The 18,832-nt window shown below is 36.0% G+C and overlaps 1 protein-coding gene across 7 annotated transcripts in view; it reads left to right on the top strand.

Annotated features, from left to right (window-relative positions):
• The window catches only part of TCF12 (transcription factor 12), a 159,592-nt gene that overhangs the window by 744 nt on the left and 140,016 nt on the right, over positions 1–18,832 (top strand). For 6 of the 7 annotated variants that reach the window (XM_015638553.3, XM_015638554.3, XM_015638552.3 and 3 more), the window contains exons 2-3: positions 433–533; positions 1,340–1,412. In XM_015638553.3, the coding sequence (XP_015494039.1) occupies positions 459–533; positions 1,340–1,412 (148 nt within the window). In that variant the 5' untranslated portion in view covers positions 433–458. Of the gene's footprint in view, positions 1–43; positions 534–1,339; positions 1,413–18,832 lie in introns of those variants that run through there. The other variant, XM_015638549.3, reaches the window with a different exon arrangement.

Raw genomic sequence — 18,832 nt, 5'->3', positions numbered from 1 at the left:
GATAATGCCGGGGCAGAGATGGCTCTGCTGAGGCTTGTCCGGCCCCGCTCGTCAGCCCCATTGTTGCGGGGACAGTGAGTCACTTAATCTCTCGCTAATTCTCCGGACCTTGCCGGGCCGCGGCTGTTTATTTGCTTTCGCTTGCCTGGGGGGGACTTAATTCCTGGCCGCGGCCCTTCTGCGGCGTGACCGTGCCCTGCTCGAGGCTGGGGGAGAAGTGGAATGAGGGAGAAGAGGGAGCCTGAGGAAACTTGAAGAGAGTTGGTTAGTTTGGGAAGCTGCTGCTGCCGATTTCCTCAGCCCGCTCGGCCAAGCGAGGCTCCCCCGGGAGTCTCCACCCCGCCCCAGGGGTGCAGGTACCAGAGGCCCCTCTTCGCGGGGCCCGGGTTCGCGGCGTGGAGTGCTGCCTGTGCCTCTCTCCCTGTGCCCTAGAAAGGTGATCGGAGGAGCGGAGGAAGATGAATTCCCAGCAGCAGAGGATGGCCGCTATAGGAACTGACAAGGAACTGAGCGACTTGCTGGACTTCAGCGCGGTAGGATACTCTCCGAGGTCTTCTCATGACTTCTCCGTGGTCATGCGAACTGAGGAGCAGGGGCAGCAGCGTGCAGGGTTTGGCTGGGTCTGCCTCAGCCAAGTTGGACACCTGAACTTTGATGTAATGTCTAGACTTCCAGATTTAATACTGTAATACCAGCTGGGTCAATTGGTTTAACTGGTTAAAATCAGGCTGACCCAGTGATGGCATAATCTAATAATTAACGTTGGTTAAGCTGGAGTGTGGCACCGGTACCTTGGTTCTTGGGGGGATTTTTTGTATTGTTTTATTTTATTTTTTCTTTAAACAAAAGAAAAATCATTGCCTACAAATAAAATAAGTTATTAATTGATGGTCTTGGCTAAGAAAATGGTAGGTATTTTCTGTGTGATACTTTTTACATACCAAAATCTTGATTTATAACTATAATAGAAAACTGCGGTCTCTTAAATGCTGTCTTTATGCAGTGACTTTGTACTCACAGATCAGTAAGAATATAATTTGAGTAAAAAAATGGAAGTCGTATAGCTATTTGAAATTGTCACAGTAGTAGGTGTCCTTTTAATTTTAAGTTGTTTGTGTTCACGTAGAAATGAGGTTTTGGTCCTATTAATAATAGCAACGAATACTTCAGTTTACTGGTTTTGTTTGTCTAAACATGCATCTTGCATTCTGTTTGTTTTCATGCAGAAAATAGAAAAAAAATAGTTTCCTATTAACCTCTTTTCTGTTTATATTAATAATTCAGCACAGATTTTCAAAGCCAACTAAAACTTGTCTTTTTTTTTTTTTTTGTTTTGCAGATGTTTTCCCCACCTGTAAATAGTGGAAAAACCAGACCAACTACGCTAGGAAGCAGCCAGTTCAGTGGATCAGGTAGGATGCATCCAAGATAGATAATGCTCATCTCACCGGGTCTTCATGTTCTCAGAGTATTGAAATCTTTCATTTGTGCATATACTCATAAGGTACTCAGATCAGTTAGAGATGTGCTGTTTTCATCTTCAAAAGCTGGCATTTTGCTAGCTTTAATAATGGTGTTCCTTTCTGTGTCTTAGGTTATTAGTCACTGTATAGTGAACTGTTGAGCATCTCTAGCCATACTGACATGGAAGTTGTGTATTTGTTATATTAAAAATGAATGACTGTTGTTTTGGTTTGAGAAAATCAAACCTACCTGTTCAGTTGAAGAATTTCCTAGCCCCCTGGTATGAAGGGAAAAAACTTCCATAAAATGCCAAATAGTTAAATACTCCTGACTCAAGGACATGTTGTTTTAAGGAAACTGTGAGTTTAATACAATTTTCTCAAAAAATGTGTAGCTCTCAAAGGTTTGACAACTAGAATTTTCTTGTGTTGAAACTTTATCCATGCATCTGGAGAACAAGTAACTGTACTTACATGTTGCATGTGTTTTGTGGCTTCTAGGTATTATCACAGGGTCCACCTAATAGCTGTGTCTGAGACCTTTAAGCTAAGACTGTAATAGGAAAAAAGTATAATTTTAAAACAGATGCTTTGTGTTATTCCCTAAAGGGAATATTATTTTTTACAAAAGAGGAAACAAAGTAAGTTTTTGATAAAACTTTTAATGTAGTTTCATCTTGTTTGAATATAGTGAAATGATATTTTTGCTCTTATGGATACAACAAAATGATGTTTGTGTTTTAATTAATGAAAACAAATGTTTAGAATACCAGTAGAGAAGTGAAGTAGTGGCTTGAAGTTTTGCAGTAATATCCCGTTGGCCTCTTAGGTTGACAGGGCTGTTATTTCCAAATGACGCTGCATCTTAGTGCCACTCAAGGATTTTTGTTTTTAAAAGCATCTTAAAACTTCTTAATTGAGAAATTTTTCAAACTTTCCAGAGACTTTCTCTCACATTTAATTTCATGAAACTATATAGCAAATGTAATTGTTACGTACGTGAAGAAGTCTTTTAGGTTTTCTCCTAAAATAAGTGACTGGCTTCCTCTTCCTCTTTGAAAGTACATCAAGTTTAAGTTAATGGCAATAGTAGCACAGCAAATCTGTCTTATGATGTAGTTAATATTAATTTTTTTAAAATACAAATATTTAAGAGAGTTTTTTCTTTGAAGTTTGTTTTAAAAGACAGCCAGGCACCTAAAACTTAATTGTGGGGAGCACAGCCTAAGCATCTCATCCCACTTTGTCCTTGCTTTTTCTGAATGAGTAGAATGTTTTTCTGTTGAACAATAGAGCTTTTATTTTTACTATAGGTTTTATAGCGCTGCTAAATAATGTGGCGTGTCCTATTTGTAGCTAATGCTTCCTTTCTTCCCTTGGATGTCTTAGAAAAAGAGAGAATGCCAGAATAGTTATTTCTTTAAGAGAAACATAAGTGACTCCTTGAATTTCTTTACCAATATGGTGTATCCTTCTATAAATACCAATCCTCAGTACAATACTGCAACTGTCAAACAAGCTACAACCTCAGCTGAGTTCCCTTGGAATGATAGTAGTATATATTTGTGGATTTTCATTAAAAATCTTTCTAGTTGTAACGATTTACTGGTTAGTGGGATTATATGCCCTTATTCTGGTAATGTTATGATCTAAGCCTTGACCTGGGGGGATTACTCCGCAGGAGTGAGAGGTGACAAACTTCTTTATTATTATTCTTTATTCAGTTGTGTTCTGAGACAGTGTTAAGTATTGTAGAAAAATTATGTCAAGATTAGTGATGAAATACAGGCATTTAATTTCTAAGTACTTTGATTTAATTGTGGTCTTGCTATAATTTGAAGTGTTTTGCAACTTCTAGGACAAACAATACTTGAAAGCTTTTTTTTTTAACTGACTTTTTAGAGAGAAACAAGAAAAGAGAAGGTATTTATTCCTTTGAGCTATTTATGACTGAAAATCACTCTATGTGCAGATTTCTAATAAGTACTTATTTTTTTCTTTGGATGTTGCTGCCTCTAACAGAGACTTTCGGTGGTTTTGATGGCAATTAGAGAAGTGAAGCTTGCTTTAATATCTTTCCCATTAAGCTCAGTTTTATTTTTGTGATATTTTTACAATGAAACTAAAGGAAAGTGCTTACTTTTCCTTAGTTGGAGTAAGATTGTGTTCATTGTTTTTTATTTTAGAGCCCCCTCTTTCTCATTTAAACTTAAAATAAACATCTGCAAACACCTCCAACCTGCCAGTGATTTGAGATTCAGCCTAATGGCCCCCATTAAGTAGGTGAAGATCAATTGTGTGTCTACAAGATTGTATATTTCTGGGAAATCTGATTTAGAAGGAAGGAATGCTCATGATGCTTTTTCCTTACCACCTCCAGGTCCCTAATTTAAAAGGACAAATTAGTTCCTGTTAAAGAATGGTTAAGTTTTATTTGTTTTTCAGGTGTGGCTTTGGGAAGGGTTGGAAATACTGGGGTGTATGGTATTAATTCTGATGTAACAAGCTTGATATGCTATAATTCTGATGATTATATTTTAAAAACGTATGTGTAGTTGGGTTGGATGAATAAAACAGCTAATACAACTGATCTATGATTTGTAAGAAATTGCTGTCATGGATTAACTGGTGAACATTGTGTTTTGATTAAAAGATAGCTGGGGCAGTCTTGCTTTCTTCAAGTCAATCAGTTATGAATGAAAGCTGCAGATAAAAGAAGTGAACAAATCTGCTATATTGTAGTATATTATGACAGTAAATCATGTAAGCTGCTGATAAAGTCAAATAACTTGGTCAGACTAGTGGTAAAAATAAACATATTAGTAAAGTAACCTGATATGTAAGCCAGTGAGTTAAGCCACAAAATATTCCTTGTCATACCTGTTGTACTTAATTCTTGTTTAAAACAGAACTTGTCATTCTTTTCTCCTCCAGAAGCACCTTCTGAAGATGGAAGTAATTTCTGTTTTAGAAGGTGTAGTAGAAGGTGGCAAAGGTTAGAGATTTGTTCCATTGGGCTTTTTAATCAGTCTTTTTAAATTTTATTTTATTTAAAATCAAAATTTTATGTTGCTACTATGGCTAATGGTAGTGTTTGTGATTTACAATGACATTTTGGCTTGTTTTGCTTGTGTCTAAGCTACAACACATATGCCAATACAAACTTGGATGGTTACTGATTTTGCCCAACACCCTTTATTACTGTAATTCCATTAGCAACCAGTCACGATATGCAGGTGCCTGCCATGGGCAATGGTAGTGGAATTTTCCTATGGTTTTTAGTAGATTTGATCTCAATCTCAGTTTTTCCTGTAACTGAGTTTTTATTAATCTCAGGTTTGGTACCTGTAAAATAAATCTTTGATTTTTTTGTCTTTTGCAAGGAAGAGTAAATCCAAGACAATATTTTTCTGTGGTGTATCAATTTCAATGTACTTTCAATAGCCTTTCAGTGTACTAATATAATTATTTAATATTTTTGCATGTGGCTGTGCACATGCTTCTATGAGGTATCGGTCAAAGAGACGAAGTAAGATAATGTGGATGTATAGCAGAAAAGAAAGATAAGAGTTTCAAGTAAGAGGTACAGTTTGGAGCTAAGTTGTCAAAATGTGACACTTCTCTTGCCTGTAAGAGTCTTCTGACTTTCATGAAAAAATAAGCATGCAGATTTGGGTGTGAACAGCTCTGGGCACAAATCTTGTTTGTACCTAGACATTCCTCATTCATGCAAAATACTTCTGAATGTATCTGTTTAGATATCTGTATTGGTTTTATACAATAAAATTGGGTTTGTACAATCTTTTATAAAGATTCAAGAGACTGGCTGCCTTTTCCACTTCTCTCTACTAATGGTACTGAGTTTGTAAGGGGTGCATCAGATTGGGATGGGCTACTAATTAGTGGTTTGATGCAAAGACTAGTTAAGTTGATAGCCTGCCATTAACCTGAGTGTCATTAGGGCCATGTCTCTTGAGAAGGGGCACAATGGCAATTCTTGAGTTGTTCTAGTAAGTTACCAAGCAGTGTTTCCAAAATTAACAAAACCTGACTTTGTCAATACTGTAAACTCTAATTTCCTTTTCAATTTTCCATCAGCAGTTCCTTGTAAAAAAACCCAAATAAACAAAAAACAAACAAACAAACAAAAAAAGTGGGGAGAGTTACCTGGGTGGCAATGATTTAGATACTCTGTTCAATGATCTATGCAATTGCTTAAGAGAAAAGGCACTCTTAATGTGCGTTAAATGCTGGAAATCTGGAGTGGCCAGATTAAACATTAGGTCATGCAGCAGTGTGGCTTTTCTATTACTTTTAATTTTTTAATATCTAGTTTGTCCTCTACCTTCATTAAAGGTGAACCAGCAGACCTGGTAACCTGGAATTTAATTTTTGGTCTGAGGGGTGCTAAATTCTGTCCTCTTCTGGAAGAGCCTTGGGAGAGTTGAAGAAGCCTTGTGCCTGAAAGCAGAAGAGTGTGCATGGCTTCTTTACCTTCTAATTTTTTTGTAGGGTAGATCCATGGATTACTCTTGAAAGGGTCCAAGTGCAAATGAGAGCAGGATGTCAGTCTGGATCCCTCACCTGTTGCATTTAGAAACCTGAAGGGTGAGGCAGAGGCAGTAAATACATGACTACAGCTTGCCTGTTGGCAGCCCCTGTCACACTGTCACTGTCCTCCTTCCATCCCTTGCCTCTGGAAAATTACCAGGCACTCCATGAAAAGTCTTGAAAAGTATAGTATATATTCCTGTGTAATATAGCTTCCATACTCCTGTTTAAGAAAGAGAAGGGAAAAAATGTTAGATAAGTGGAGAGAACTGACACCTCAGTTTAAAAGCAGTGTTTGCAAGGTGTTTGTAGTCATATGGATATTGAGGTTTTGAGGACTGAGGAAATAGAGAGAGTTACTGTAACAGCTCAGTAGTCTGAATCTAGTTTGGAGAGCAGAGAAAAAGATATTAGTCCATTGCTGTTGACTTTGATTTTGAAAGATGATAATGGTATGAACCTCATGACACTTGGTCAGAAATTCTTTGCTGTTTTCCAAATAGAAGATTTGAGAATTTTTAGTAGTGCCGGCCTTTCTTCTGTTTAGAGATACATTTGGCACCATTAATAAGGGAAACTGTCTTTAGCTGTGTTGGCCTGTGGAAACCATTCTTTCAAAAAGTTGCTCCTGTATTTCCATCAACTTTTGCCTTAGATGAGAGCAGCAGTGTGGTCACTGTGTTACATCCAACCTCCAAACCCCATAAAAATGTTACTGGTTTGGGATGCAAGGAAGATCCTTGCAATGTTATTTCTGGATGGCTTCAGAAGATCTGGGATTGCAGTAGCGCCCTGTCCTTTCCTGATGTGCATCTATCTAGGGTGGAGTACCTTCCAACGTCATCTTTCCCTCAGCCAGTATCTCTGTGTTCTCCCAGATTTCTCTGATCTACTCTAAGTGATGAAGAGTATTCAGCTGCTTTGGAGAGTGTTCTTAATGACATGTGGGAAAGAATATGATTTGAAATTTTGTATTTATCCAGAAAGCAGTGTTGATAGAAATGTAAATGCGAGGACTAAAGGTTTGGATAAAGAGGAGGAAGAGAAGTATGAATGAGATTCTTACATATTTGTGTGTCCCTTAATGTCAGCTGAACTCGTAATCTCTCCCTGTAAACTTTCATGTCTGCAGCTTTTACTAAGTTCTAGATTTTTTTGCCTTTATTTGTTTATGGTCTCTTTTTGATCTTTAGCAAAGGAATTACATGTTAAAAGCTGGTCATGCATACATGCTTGCCAAAGTACCCCTTCCCCTCACTTCTTTCCAGCTGTCACACAAAGAGGATTTAACCCCTTAGTTGTTCTGCTGTCAAGGTCCTATTACAGCTGTTTGTTTCAGGAAATTCTGCTTTATCCTTAGTTGAGCCTGCAGATACCATTGTATGAGTTTCTGTTAATCTACTCTGCTATTAACTTGGTAAATTGTATTTTTCTGAAATTGCTTAAGGTATAGTATAATCGTTGAACAGTGTGTGTATTTATGAATAGGTTGTTTAAGGCAGTAATATAATATTGTATCTCTTAGTAAGACTAAGGCTTGTGAAAGCAGTTTTTAAAGTGGGAAGCTGCACATAAATGGAAATAGTTTTCTAGGCTTCTTGAACTGACCTCTCTTGGCCATGGAGATGCAGTTTTTCTTCCTCTAATGTGGAAGGATTATGTTTTTGGGGAAATAATACTGAGCATTTTCAGAACTATATAAAATTGATTAAGTACCCACAGAGCCAGATGTGATCTGAGATATAATAAATAAGTCTTCTATCTAAATTCACTTAAAAATAAGTACTAATTTCCATACTTTAATTTTCAACAAATGACCGCATGAAATAAAGAATGTTCTCTGAAAACTGTTTTTACAGTCATTGTCCATTTCAATGTGTTAGCATTTTTCCAGAAATATGTAGCAAATCTTGATTGGTTTTGTATGTCCTCCTGTGAGGAGGTCAAAAGATTTTAAATAAAGAAAGAAATAAGCAAAAGCAGTATTTTCTTTTGCATGTGAATTATTTGGAAATTGTTATTGATCATGCATAACTAGTTTTAAATATTGTATTTACCTCAATCACTTTTGGTTACTAAACGTTATAGGAAAATGGGGGAAAAGTATTACTTCAGTTAAAAATTATCATTCTAAGGATAGGAATTTTATTTCTAATATCTGAGGGTTTTTTTCCTGTATTAAATTGTAATGGCCACTCCTGCATTTTGTGGGTTTTGTTTACTTTTTGTTTATTTTTAAAGTAATTTGAAACTGTAGAAGTCCCCAGATCTATTGTATACCTCAGCCTGATGATTTGGAGGTACTTTATGGCACTTGATGGACTTTTTAAATACTACAATGCATTATTTACTAATGGTTGTATGGGTAAAGTTGTTGGGTTTTTTTGTGGGGTTTTTGTTTTGTTTTTTTTTCTATTATGAGTCTAAGATGAGATAACGATAATTTTTTTTAATGTCTTGAATGAATGCCTTGTTTTTTCATCTGTAAAACAGAACTGTGTTTGTAAACACAACATTCAAAAACATAAAGGACGTACTTCTTTGGTGAAGATGTTAACTGAATACCAAGAATGATCAGAAAGAGTAGCTTTTGTTATATTTATAATATCTCACTGTTTTCAGAGGATAATCAGGCTAAAAAGTACCAAATCAATCTTCTGAACTTCACTACTTTCTTGTGTACCAGAGATGTGATTTCTTATTTTTTTTCAAGTAAAGGGGTGAAATTGCTTTGAAATGCATAAACTTCATGTTCTTACCAGTGTAATGCAGAAAAATCTTGCTTGACCTCACCAGAACAATTGTTGGCAGTGTGTTAAAGTAGTATTTGGAAGGGAGGGGGTGAAAAAGACTTCACTAAAAGTGTTTACTTTGCATCCCTGGTTGTAGGGTCAATGTTCTCTGTGAATGGTAGTAAAACCAGCATAAAACTAAGTGAAATTTGTCTTTCACAGACAAGTTGTACACTTTCATATTAGGGCTATGGGATTGCATTTAAAAGATGGTTAAAAAGTCTACATTTTTGTTATGGTAGCAATTTATTGCGAAGTGGGAAATAGGTGGATTTTTTTTTATGTAGAGCTGATAATTTTGTATTTTTTTTTCTGAAGTAAATTTTGTTTATTGCAGTGGACCTGATTTCTTGCTTCTGATCTTCTTTCTACAGAGGTTGCCTATGTTGTTTTTTGTAAGCATGTTAGGTATTAGTTGCACTTTTCAAGTTTGCTTTTTTTTGGTAGCAGATTTTGTTGGTTTTTTTCTGTGCCAGTTGTAGTTACAGGGACAGTGGTGTCTCCATGTCTTTATCAGGTTCTTAGTTGTGTGGACTTCCAGTAAGAAGTTTAACCACTTGCTTTCTACTTTGCTTTTCATGAACAAAACTGTAGGACACATTTTGTGTTTAGCTTGTCTCAGGAAGAGATCTTTGCTGTTGCTGAAGCAGTGGTAACACAGCAAAACTTGTGTTAGGCTGGGCTGGAATTTTATGCTGAAGTGTATGTTTTGTTAAAATTATATTTTAGATGGTATATTCTTTTTCCTCCTTTTTAAATATAAAGATGAGTAGGCTGAACTAATTGTTAGAAGAGCACCTAGTTAATCAAAATCCAAATTTGGCTATTTCTAGTTGTGTATATTTTGCAGGTAAAATGCAAATGAATATCAGATCATAGATGTGCATGTTCTGTGTGTTAAAGTCAAATTGAATTTAAAATGTATTTTACCCTTAACCCAGTATAAACAAAAAATCCAGAGGTATATTTAGTCTTCTGTAGGAGAATGGAATTCAACATGTATATTTTTGTTTTTTGTTTACTTGAATGCAAGATACTATTGTCTTGTTGTTATCCCAAGAGCTATTGTGGCTATCCTATGAAATGATTAAATCAGACATCTTTGCTTGTAGGACAAACATTTTTCATATTGTGTTGTTTCGACCATTTCCAATGCGACACCTATCCCGTTCCAGTTCTTTATGCAGCAACTTCATGAGTCATAATCCTTGCAAAAGAACACAGCTTAAAATAATCACTGATTGTTTCTTTGCAATTCTATTCACTGCCCATTGCAAATAAATAAGAGCAGGAACTACAATATCATTTAATCCTTTGCTGTTTGCTTTTGACGTGCAAAGCATTCTCTTGTAATAGAGAAGTAATCCATAAGGAGGGTAGCTGCTCTTTCATCTTCCTGAATGCTAAATGAAGCCAAGGCTTTTATGAAGAGATGGTGATTTAATGAAGATGACTGAGTTTTGGAGTAATGAAAAGCTTTTGTGTATTTCTAAAAATGATGTCTGGTGCTTACTACTGTAGAGCTCAAATGGCTGTATTTTGTAGTGTGTCTTTGCAAGATTAGTGCTTGTGATGCTTGGATGTAAGGGGATTGAATGGAATGGTAATGCAAAAGTTTTTCCCTTAGCTAGGTTTTATAAAACAAATGCACATTTCTGCCAATTCTTGTATAAATGCATGTCATGTCCGGTATGTGTTCTCTGCTCTGTGTAATACTTTTATTTTGGTAACCTTGAAAATATCTTTGATATCATGTTCCCTTGCCAGAGGACAGTAATAAGCACACACAAAAAAACGGAGCATAAACTTTGTAAATATGTAAACTTATGACAGGAGCATCTGAATTAGATACTTGTGAGTATTTCTAAGGTGTTGAATTTAAAAGCTCCTCAACTAAAAAACTCTCCCCCCAAAATACCCAAACAAAACCAAAATCGTAACAGAAAAAATGCAAACCAAAAAACCCTATAAAAAAGCCTAAAAAAACCTCCCAAAAATGCAAACCCCAATAAAACACAAGCTAAACCCCCATATTTCTTCTTCTTTCAGCTGTTAATTTAATTAGTTTATTTGCAATATTTTTTTAACAATCTGCAATATTACTACTTGCAAAGCAAGTTACATAATGGCTGATACTTCAAAAGGAAGAAGAGAGGCTTTAGAGATTGCAAGACCCTGTCTTCTCCAGATACACCCAACAGCCTTACCAGGCCTTCAGGATGTAAGTGCTGTACAGCACAACCAGAAGGAATCTTAAAAGGGGCTAAACTATTTTAGGCATTGTCAGAAACAAAGAATGCAGCCATGTTACAGACTTCATCGTGTACAGGAAAGATTGATCTGATCATCTGGGGTGAATGAACTTAGGTGAGCAACAACAGGCAAGGTTTTTTCTGGCTGTAACTATTATTAGTTTTTGAAAACTAATGTAGTAGAAGTGCAGAAATTGGTAAATAACTTAGATTTCCTTCTGGTATTTTTTTAATGGTTTGAATTACTGGCTGGATTGCTTGCTTGAATTACTATGTAGTATACAAATTCTTACGAGTGTAAGAGTGGTATATGTGGGATGCATAAAACCTGGCATGTTTGGTGATTAAATCTCAAGATGTCAAGGGTGTTTTTGTGAATACATTTCTGGGTAGAAGGTGAAGCATTGTAAGAGATGGAGTATTTTTGTAGAGTGAAGTAGTAAAACCAGAGTTTGTGGCCATGTGTGTCTGTTATACTCATTAAACTCACTTTATTTCAAGGTACTTGTTGAGTACTGAATAATAGTTTCAATAATTTGCTTCTTTGCTATGTACTAACCCTTCCCTTTTCCTTTATCCTCATCCTGTTAGGGGAAATTTGGATCAGAAAAGGGATAAATGCCTAAATATAGGAGATGGTGTGTAATGCAATTTGTATTCTATGCTAATGATAATATATGTTTTGGCATTTGAATAGTCCAAAATTTTTTAATAAGGTGAATGGTATTTTTTCTCCCAGATGCAGCAGTTGATAAACAGGGAACCTAAGTGCCCTGTGAGCTATCATAAAACCCCCCTGCTTTCTACCTTGCATTTCTGCAAGTGCTAACTGGCATGTGTATGACAGTGCCACTTGTGCTGCAGCGAGCGCTCCGGCGGAGTTTGGCCATCTCTCATGAGTGTGTCACAGGTTGTCTCTGAATTGGATCCTGGAGAACATGCTGTTGCCATAGCAATGGAAGTCCTTCTGAAGGCAGGATTCCTGGCAGAGCTCTTGCATCTCCTGAAGTGCTTGGTGCATTGATCTGAAAGTACCATGTCAGTATTAGCACATAGCTAGATTAAAAAGGAGTGGGAAGCAAAGATTTCCTTGAAATAAATTATTTGCTTCTTTGGTTGAACCCAATGTTCATAAAGCTACAGCTTTTTAAAATCTTACTCTGTGAACTTTCTGGCTATTTAACTTACTTAGCTTGAATGCACTTAGAGATTGAATGGTTCTAACAGCTAACCAGTGTTTATTGCAAAAGTATCACTGTCTGAGTTTCCCAGAGTACTTGTCCCTTTTTGTACCTGGACAAAATATTTTTTGAGGATTTCCTCCGTAATTTTGGTTAGTGCTAAACAGTTGGGAAGATATACTGCTTCATTCATCATTCTTTTCTCATCCATGTTTTTGTTTTTTATAAGTAAAATGGTTGTCTTGCTATCATATTATTTATAAATGTGACACTAATGGGGGAAAATCACTTACAGAGATGTGAAGTTTTGTGTTTATTTGGAAAATATACCTTATATAGGATTCCTTTTTCAGCAAACTTGGCCATATCTTGGTATATAAATGCTTCCTCCTCAGACTGTAGTTACCAAATGTTAATTGCTTACAAATTAAGAAAAGGCAATGAATTTATTGTATTACATCAGATCATATAGTTTTTAGGGTTTTTTTATGTGTGAGGTTTCTCATCAAGATGAAATGTGGGAAATCAGAGACAGTTTTTAGAGCACAGACACTCTAGATATCTGTAATATCTATTTCTACATGTGCTGTCAGGATGAAGTTGATTCATTTTTTGCTTATTTAAGAAGATCAAAAATTTTGAATCTGAAGAATTTAAAAAAAACCCAAATTTTTTGAAGCTTGGAGACAACGTGATTAGCATTGTAGAGCATATTCTTTTATGTGGACTGGGACTTCCATGTGTAAGTATTTTTTTACTGAAAGAGCCTCTAGATTAGATGAGTTCTGAAGTTATCCATATAGCTTGCTCCATCATTTACATCTGTTTATGTAACATAGTCTTTAGCTCTATAACTTCCTCTGAAACAGATAAAAGTGAGAATTAAGCAAACACTTCATTCTTCTTTTTTCTCCTTCCAAGTGAAATTAAGGAAGAATGAAATAATACTTTATTTGTACTTGAAAAGAACTTTCTGCCTGCTGCAGCAGATGTGTGCATGTGCCATACTAGAGATCCTTAGCTTGGGTCTTGTTTTCCAGTCCCTGCCTGCCTCGTCCCTTTTGCAGAGCAGGAAAGCAGCATAGCTCCAGGTTGGCTTGGCCTTGGGAAGCGTGCTGAGCTGCTGCTTTAAGTGGTTCAGGCAGCACTTGTTACTTACAGTTTCTACATGTGTTGGCCTAACCTGCACAGACAAGCTGTGGTGTGGGAGCCAGATCCTGTTCCAAGGAGAGGTCAGCATTGATCACAAGGAGAGTATGAGCCAAGGGAATCAGACTCTGCAAGGTGTCAGCTTGTTGTTATTTTCCCCTTTTAAGCAAATTTAGTGCTGCCTCAGCGGACGTGTGTCCTGAAGCTCTCCAGCTATCCTTGGGAACGAACATAGCATTAATAACCCAAGTATCCTCTGACTGCTGTGCCAGTTGGTCTCAAGTCACGTTTGGGAATAAAAGGTCTTTCACAGCTCCAACAAATGTTCTCTTTATGTGTCCTTTTAGCCTTTGAGTCAGTACCGATTGAGTAGGCACTGTTTTTGGGATTGTGGCAGCAGGGTCACTGACATACATTGAGATAAGCTCATTGTGTTCTGAATATGTAAGTGTGTATAAATACTGGCCTGATTTAACAAAGGCTTAACAAAGATAGCGTTTTAAATGGGTTTAGTACGAGAAGTTAGGTATTTATCTTTTTTAATTCTAATTCTGAAATAATTTTATACTTGTATGACTAATCCTTAAATAAAAGGCACAGATCATTTAGTTCATATAACAAGTTTCCATATCAAAATATTAAATGCTTTTCAATATTCTGTGGTTTTATAATCTGTGCTATTGTTTTATTGGCTCTGTTAAGTTATAGGAAGATGAAATACTGAAAAATGAACAAAATACATAAATCTTGAAATGTGATTTTTTTTTTTGGTCTGAACAACTCTTAATTCATATCTAAAAGTTCACTAAGAATAGCAAAGTCCTAGGAAAGATTACTGTGCACTTTCTATTTAGTGCTGTTATTTTTGTAAAATTGTAAAATTTTGTAAAAAGTTAAGGCAGGCTTTTTATCTCCATTGAATGCTTTTGTCATGATTGTATCATTGCATAGTGAAGAGAAGATATTGTTGAGTTTTAAAGCATTTAGAAAAGAGGCAAAATTTCTGTTCCTGTTTTGCTACATCACTGAGGAGCTGCCTTTCTTTTTTCCTTTTCTATTTTCTGGTTTCCTGAGTTCTAAGATGAGGGCTAGTGTTTACACTGTAGAACATACAAGAAGTGTTTTTGAACTTGCTCAGTTCATGTAAATGGTGGTCTTGGAATGGGTTAATATCAATAACCTCACATGACCTAAGGAGAGTTAAATTAACTTGCACTGTTTTCAGTGTCAATATTCACTCCCTCCTTTTGTATTTAGTTTGATGTCTCTGCTTGTTTAATTCAATCTTTTACTTCTGTTGATCAAGTTATGGGGTTTTTTCTTCAGTTCAATTCCTGCTGTGTCTACTGTACAGCTTCTTAAATGTAGCCTCTGTTATTTAAAAATGTGTACATGCAAATTTCAGTCTGGGACTCATATCAGCATTGTAGAAACTGTTTCGGCACACCTTCACAGATTGCATATGCATCTCATTTCTGTAAACACAGATAGATCCATTTGCCTAAATTTCTTCAAGGAAGAAAATTTCTAGTCTAAAGATGTTTCCTGATACAGAAAACAGCCCTGTCCATAGCTATCCTTTGTATTTAATGGATTAAATTCACTTTGACAGCTGGATATATGTACCAGTGTGTAGCCTATGGCCATGATCTAATAATCATGGATATGGTAACAAGTAGTCTAAAAAGATTCAGTAATCAAGTGGGTTTTTTGACAAAACCTACTCTGACTGAAACAAGAGATGAGGCTGTGTTAAATGTGGCTGCATTTGCTACTGTATCTGTAGTCTGAGTACTTAAAAAATATCCTTTGAGTTGTTGTAGGCAGAACCTGTGCTCTAACAGCAATGGAGAAGCTAATTGTGCTACAACAGAGTGGGTCTTAAAGTTAGGAAACAAATTTGATTTAACCTAATGATCATGAAGGACTTTGTTTCAAAATAATAATTCCTACTTCCCCTGAAGTGCTTTTAACTTGTTTGATTCTTCTGTCATAAAAAATGTTGTATATCATTAAATGGAGGCCTTTGTGAAAATAGATGATTTTTATATAATAATTCTGGTGTGTGAGGGTAAGTTTAAGAAGTGTTGATGAGTAAATACATGTCAAATGGGAAGAGTTCAAACACTACAGATATTTTGAAAATGAATACTTCACATATTAACAGTGTGCTTTGGTCTCAGTTCCATTTGATTAGTGTAACCTATTTTGTAAGTATTATTTAAGAGAAAACCAGTGTCTTGGCCCTCAAACAATTCTTTGAAACTCAAAATTCAACTGCCACGTTTTGCCAAACTAGCCTGTTCTAACTCCTCTTTCATATGCGGTTCTAGCTTTTTTGGAAAAAACAAAAGCTGCTTTACAACCTGTAAACCTCATGAAAATTAACCAGGTTGGGATAAAAGCAAGTGATCCAAATATTGTAGCTTTGTTATGCTTTCTTTTTATTTTAAATGGAATTTCTAATATAGCTAGCAGGAACAATATTTTAGAAAACACTGATAGGGGAGAGAGTGCGAATGAATTTAAGGAATTAAAAATTTCTTTAGGTAGGTGGACTGTTCACCCCAATTTATAGATGACATTTCAGCAGCTTCTGAATGTGATACTTATTGTGAGGTTTTTTTTGTTTGGTTCGGTTTTTTGTTTGTGGGGTTTTTTTTTGTAATTAATGTCTAGTTTCCCATCTCTTTGTAATTCAAGAGATCTGAAGTACTTCTTTTTGAACTTCACAGCAGCTTTTATGAGAAGTAGGATGTTTATGCAGGAGCAAGTATTTAGGGACACACAGAAGACTGGGAAAATCAGGAAGCAGAGGTATTTTCCAGGGTAGATCATAAGATCATCTGGTTGAAACTGTTAGTGTGGGAAGGCTATTTGCTTTGTGCCTCATGTGCAAGAAACTTTGGAGATTCTTATCTTTTCATTTCTTGCTTATGTGCAAAATACACATTTGATCCCTGATGGTTTTATTATTGTAGATAGGTTTTTATTTTCTCCAAGTTGTTTTTGAAGAATCTAAGTGATAATGAAACAGAATATGAAGGCAGTTTTCATGTTTATTTTGGTATGATTGTGTTATCCAAAAATTTAAAACAAATCTTAAGAGCATCAGCCTTTGTAAAGAGGAGCATCCACCTTTGAAGCTGGGAAATAAAGAACTACTGTGCTCTGGGGTTCTTCATGCAGATTGCCACGTCCACTCCGAAGTGATTCCTTTTGTTTGCTACCAGGTTTTGTTACTGGTTAAGGTAGTTGAGGATGTCTTTCTTCTGGACTTAATGTGAGTACTTCTGAATTTTTGAATTAATTATTTAAAAAAAAATAATTTTAGTTTTCAATTCCAATGCAAAAATAAAGAGGAGGTGTAAAAGAATTACTGTGTTGTATAGCAGTTTGTTAGTGGTGCTGCTTCTATTAGTAAGTATTAATGGCATCGATAAAACTTTGCTAATGTAATTGCCACTGGGTAGCAAGGAAAACAATAACCTTGTTTTACTTGGGGTAGATTTGAATTTGGATCTTCAGCTGAAATTTTTTAATTTTTAAATTTTATTTGGTCATTTGCATTATCCTAGGCTTAGTTTCATCCATGTGGATAGTAGAGTTAGGTGCTTCTAGGTGTGTGTGATTCCTCCAGGCGTTTGTACGGTATGAACCAAAGGCATACCAGTCCTGAACGCTGTATTCTGCGTTGTGGTTTCCAGTTAAGCTTTCCTAACATCTGTTGATGGACAAAATGCCCAGTGATAATTCAGTAACTTTCTATTTGATTACTGTTCCTGGTGGTGTGGTTTTTGGGGGTTTTTTTGTTCTTTTTTTAATGGAGATGTCTTGCACAAGAAAATAAATTGGGCAGAGAAAAAGAAAGTGTGTGGACATAAATATTTAGAATAGTGACTGTATTCTGGAGTACAGTTTGATTCACTTGTACTGTGAGGATATTCTTCAAGAATGCCTCAAGATTGTTATAATCACCTTTGAGCAGTTTTAAATATTTTTGCTTTTAAAAGTCACTTGTCTTAAAGTTTCTTCTCACAGACACATATTTCTGGAAATGTACAACTGAAAATGTAAGTGGGAGGCACAGCAGTGTCTGCAATCACCCCTGAACCAGTGACAGATTTAGCGTTTTCAGACTTTGCCTTCCCATGGGGCTGGGAATAGGCTTTTGAGTTGTTTTTAGCCTGCTTTTTCCTCTGAAACCTCATGATGGATGAAATTTGAATGCAGACAGATTAAAACAAAAGATAATTTTTGTTTCTAGTTCTTTTGGATATGGTCTTTGAAATATAAAATATATAGGACTAATTGGCATGCATCTGGAATGATACTATTGAGAATGATGTTATTTCTTCATAGGAAGTTTGTTGAACTTACTCAGATACAACTTAGGACTGCAGGGAAGCGCTTAATTTCTCAGTGGTTTGATAACTTTGAAAATCTGTGCCACCATTAAGATGAAATAGAAATTTGATATCTGTACCTCTTTTGTGATGACTGCTTTTGTTGGTTTCCTATATGCATTTTCTGTTTTCCTTTAAAAAAAGCAGAGCTAACAGCCAACTTAATGTAAAGCATGCTTACACATGTGAAACTCCATGTTGTGTTCTGTAGCAGCAGTAGTAATGAACATGGTGTTAATAATGCCAATAATGCAGGTTTGATCCCCATATGGGCCATTCACTCAAGGGCTGGACTCGATGATCCTTTTGATCCCTTCCAACTCAGAACATTCTGTGATTCTGTGAAAAAGCACTGGAATTATCTGGTGTTCTACTTCAGTCAGCACTAGAATATCTGGCCATCTTTTTGAATTCTTTATTCTTGATTATTTCTTTACCTGACATTAAGGAATTGATGGAGTATGTTCAGTTAGTACTTTGTTAGTTTTCCTGGATTTTAGATAATTTGCATTTCTCTCGGTTCAGTTAAAAGTGTAGCTTTCAGTCAGTGAACATGTCAGTGATATTAGCTGTGTTGTAAGTCAAGCATTTTTATACCTGCTTTAGTTGGGGGAGCTCATTTGAGTCCTGTATAGACTGCAGAGGAAATATTGATATTGTGAAATTCCTGCAAGAGTATTTTATACCTGATATAATAAAGTTGTGTCATTACTTTTGCTATTGAAATGTAGTTTGGATGCTGGCTTAATAATCCTGTGCTATTGAAGCCACTTGCTTGTGGGTAGTTTTTACTCTTCACTTTGTATATAAATTCACAGTCTCAGACATTTTGGGACTATTGTTGTGAATTCCAGTTATCTCTGTGCTGTAACTTTTCTCTTTCAGGATTTCTGTGAAGGGTGTCAGTAAACAGAAGTTATTGGTATAATGGCTCCAATTGTGCAGATAAATCTTCTGTTGCTGTCCTACAGTGAACAAGCCTTTGCTTAAGTGGCCTGTCTGGTTTTCTTCCTGCCTGTGAGTGATAGGAGTCAAGCT

Source organism: Parus major, chromosome 10 (genome assembly GCF_001522545.3).
Source record: "Parus major isolate Abel chromosome 10, Parus_major1.1, whole genome shotgun sequence".
NCBI lineage: Eukaryota > Metazoa > Chordata > Aves > Passeriformes > Paridae > Parus > Parus major.
Note: the sequence above shows the minus strand (reverse complement) of the source record. Positions and strands in the feature narration are given on the sequence as shown.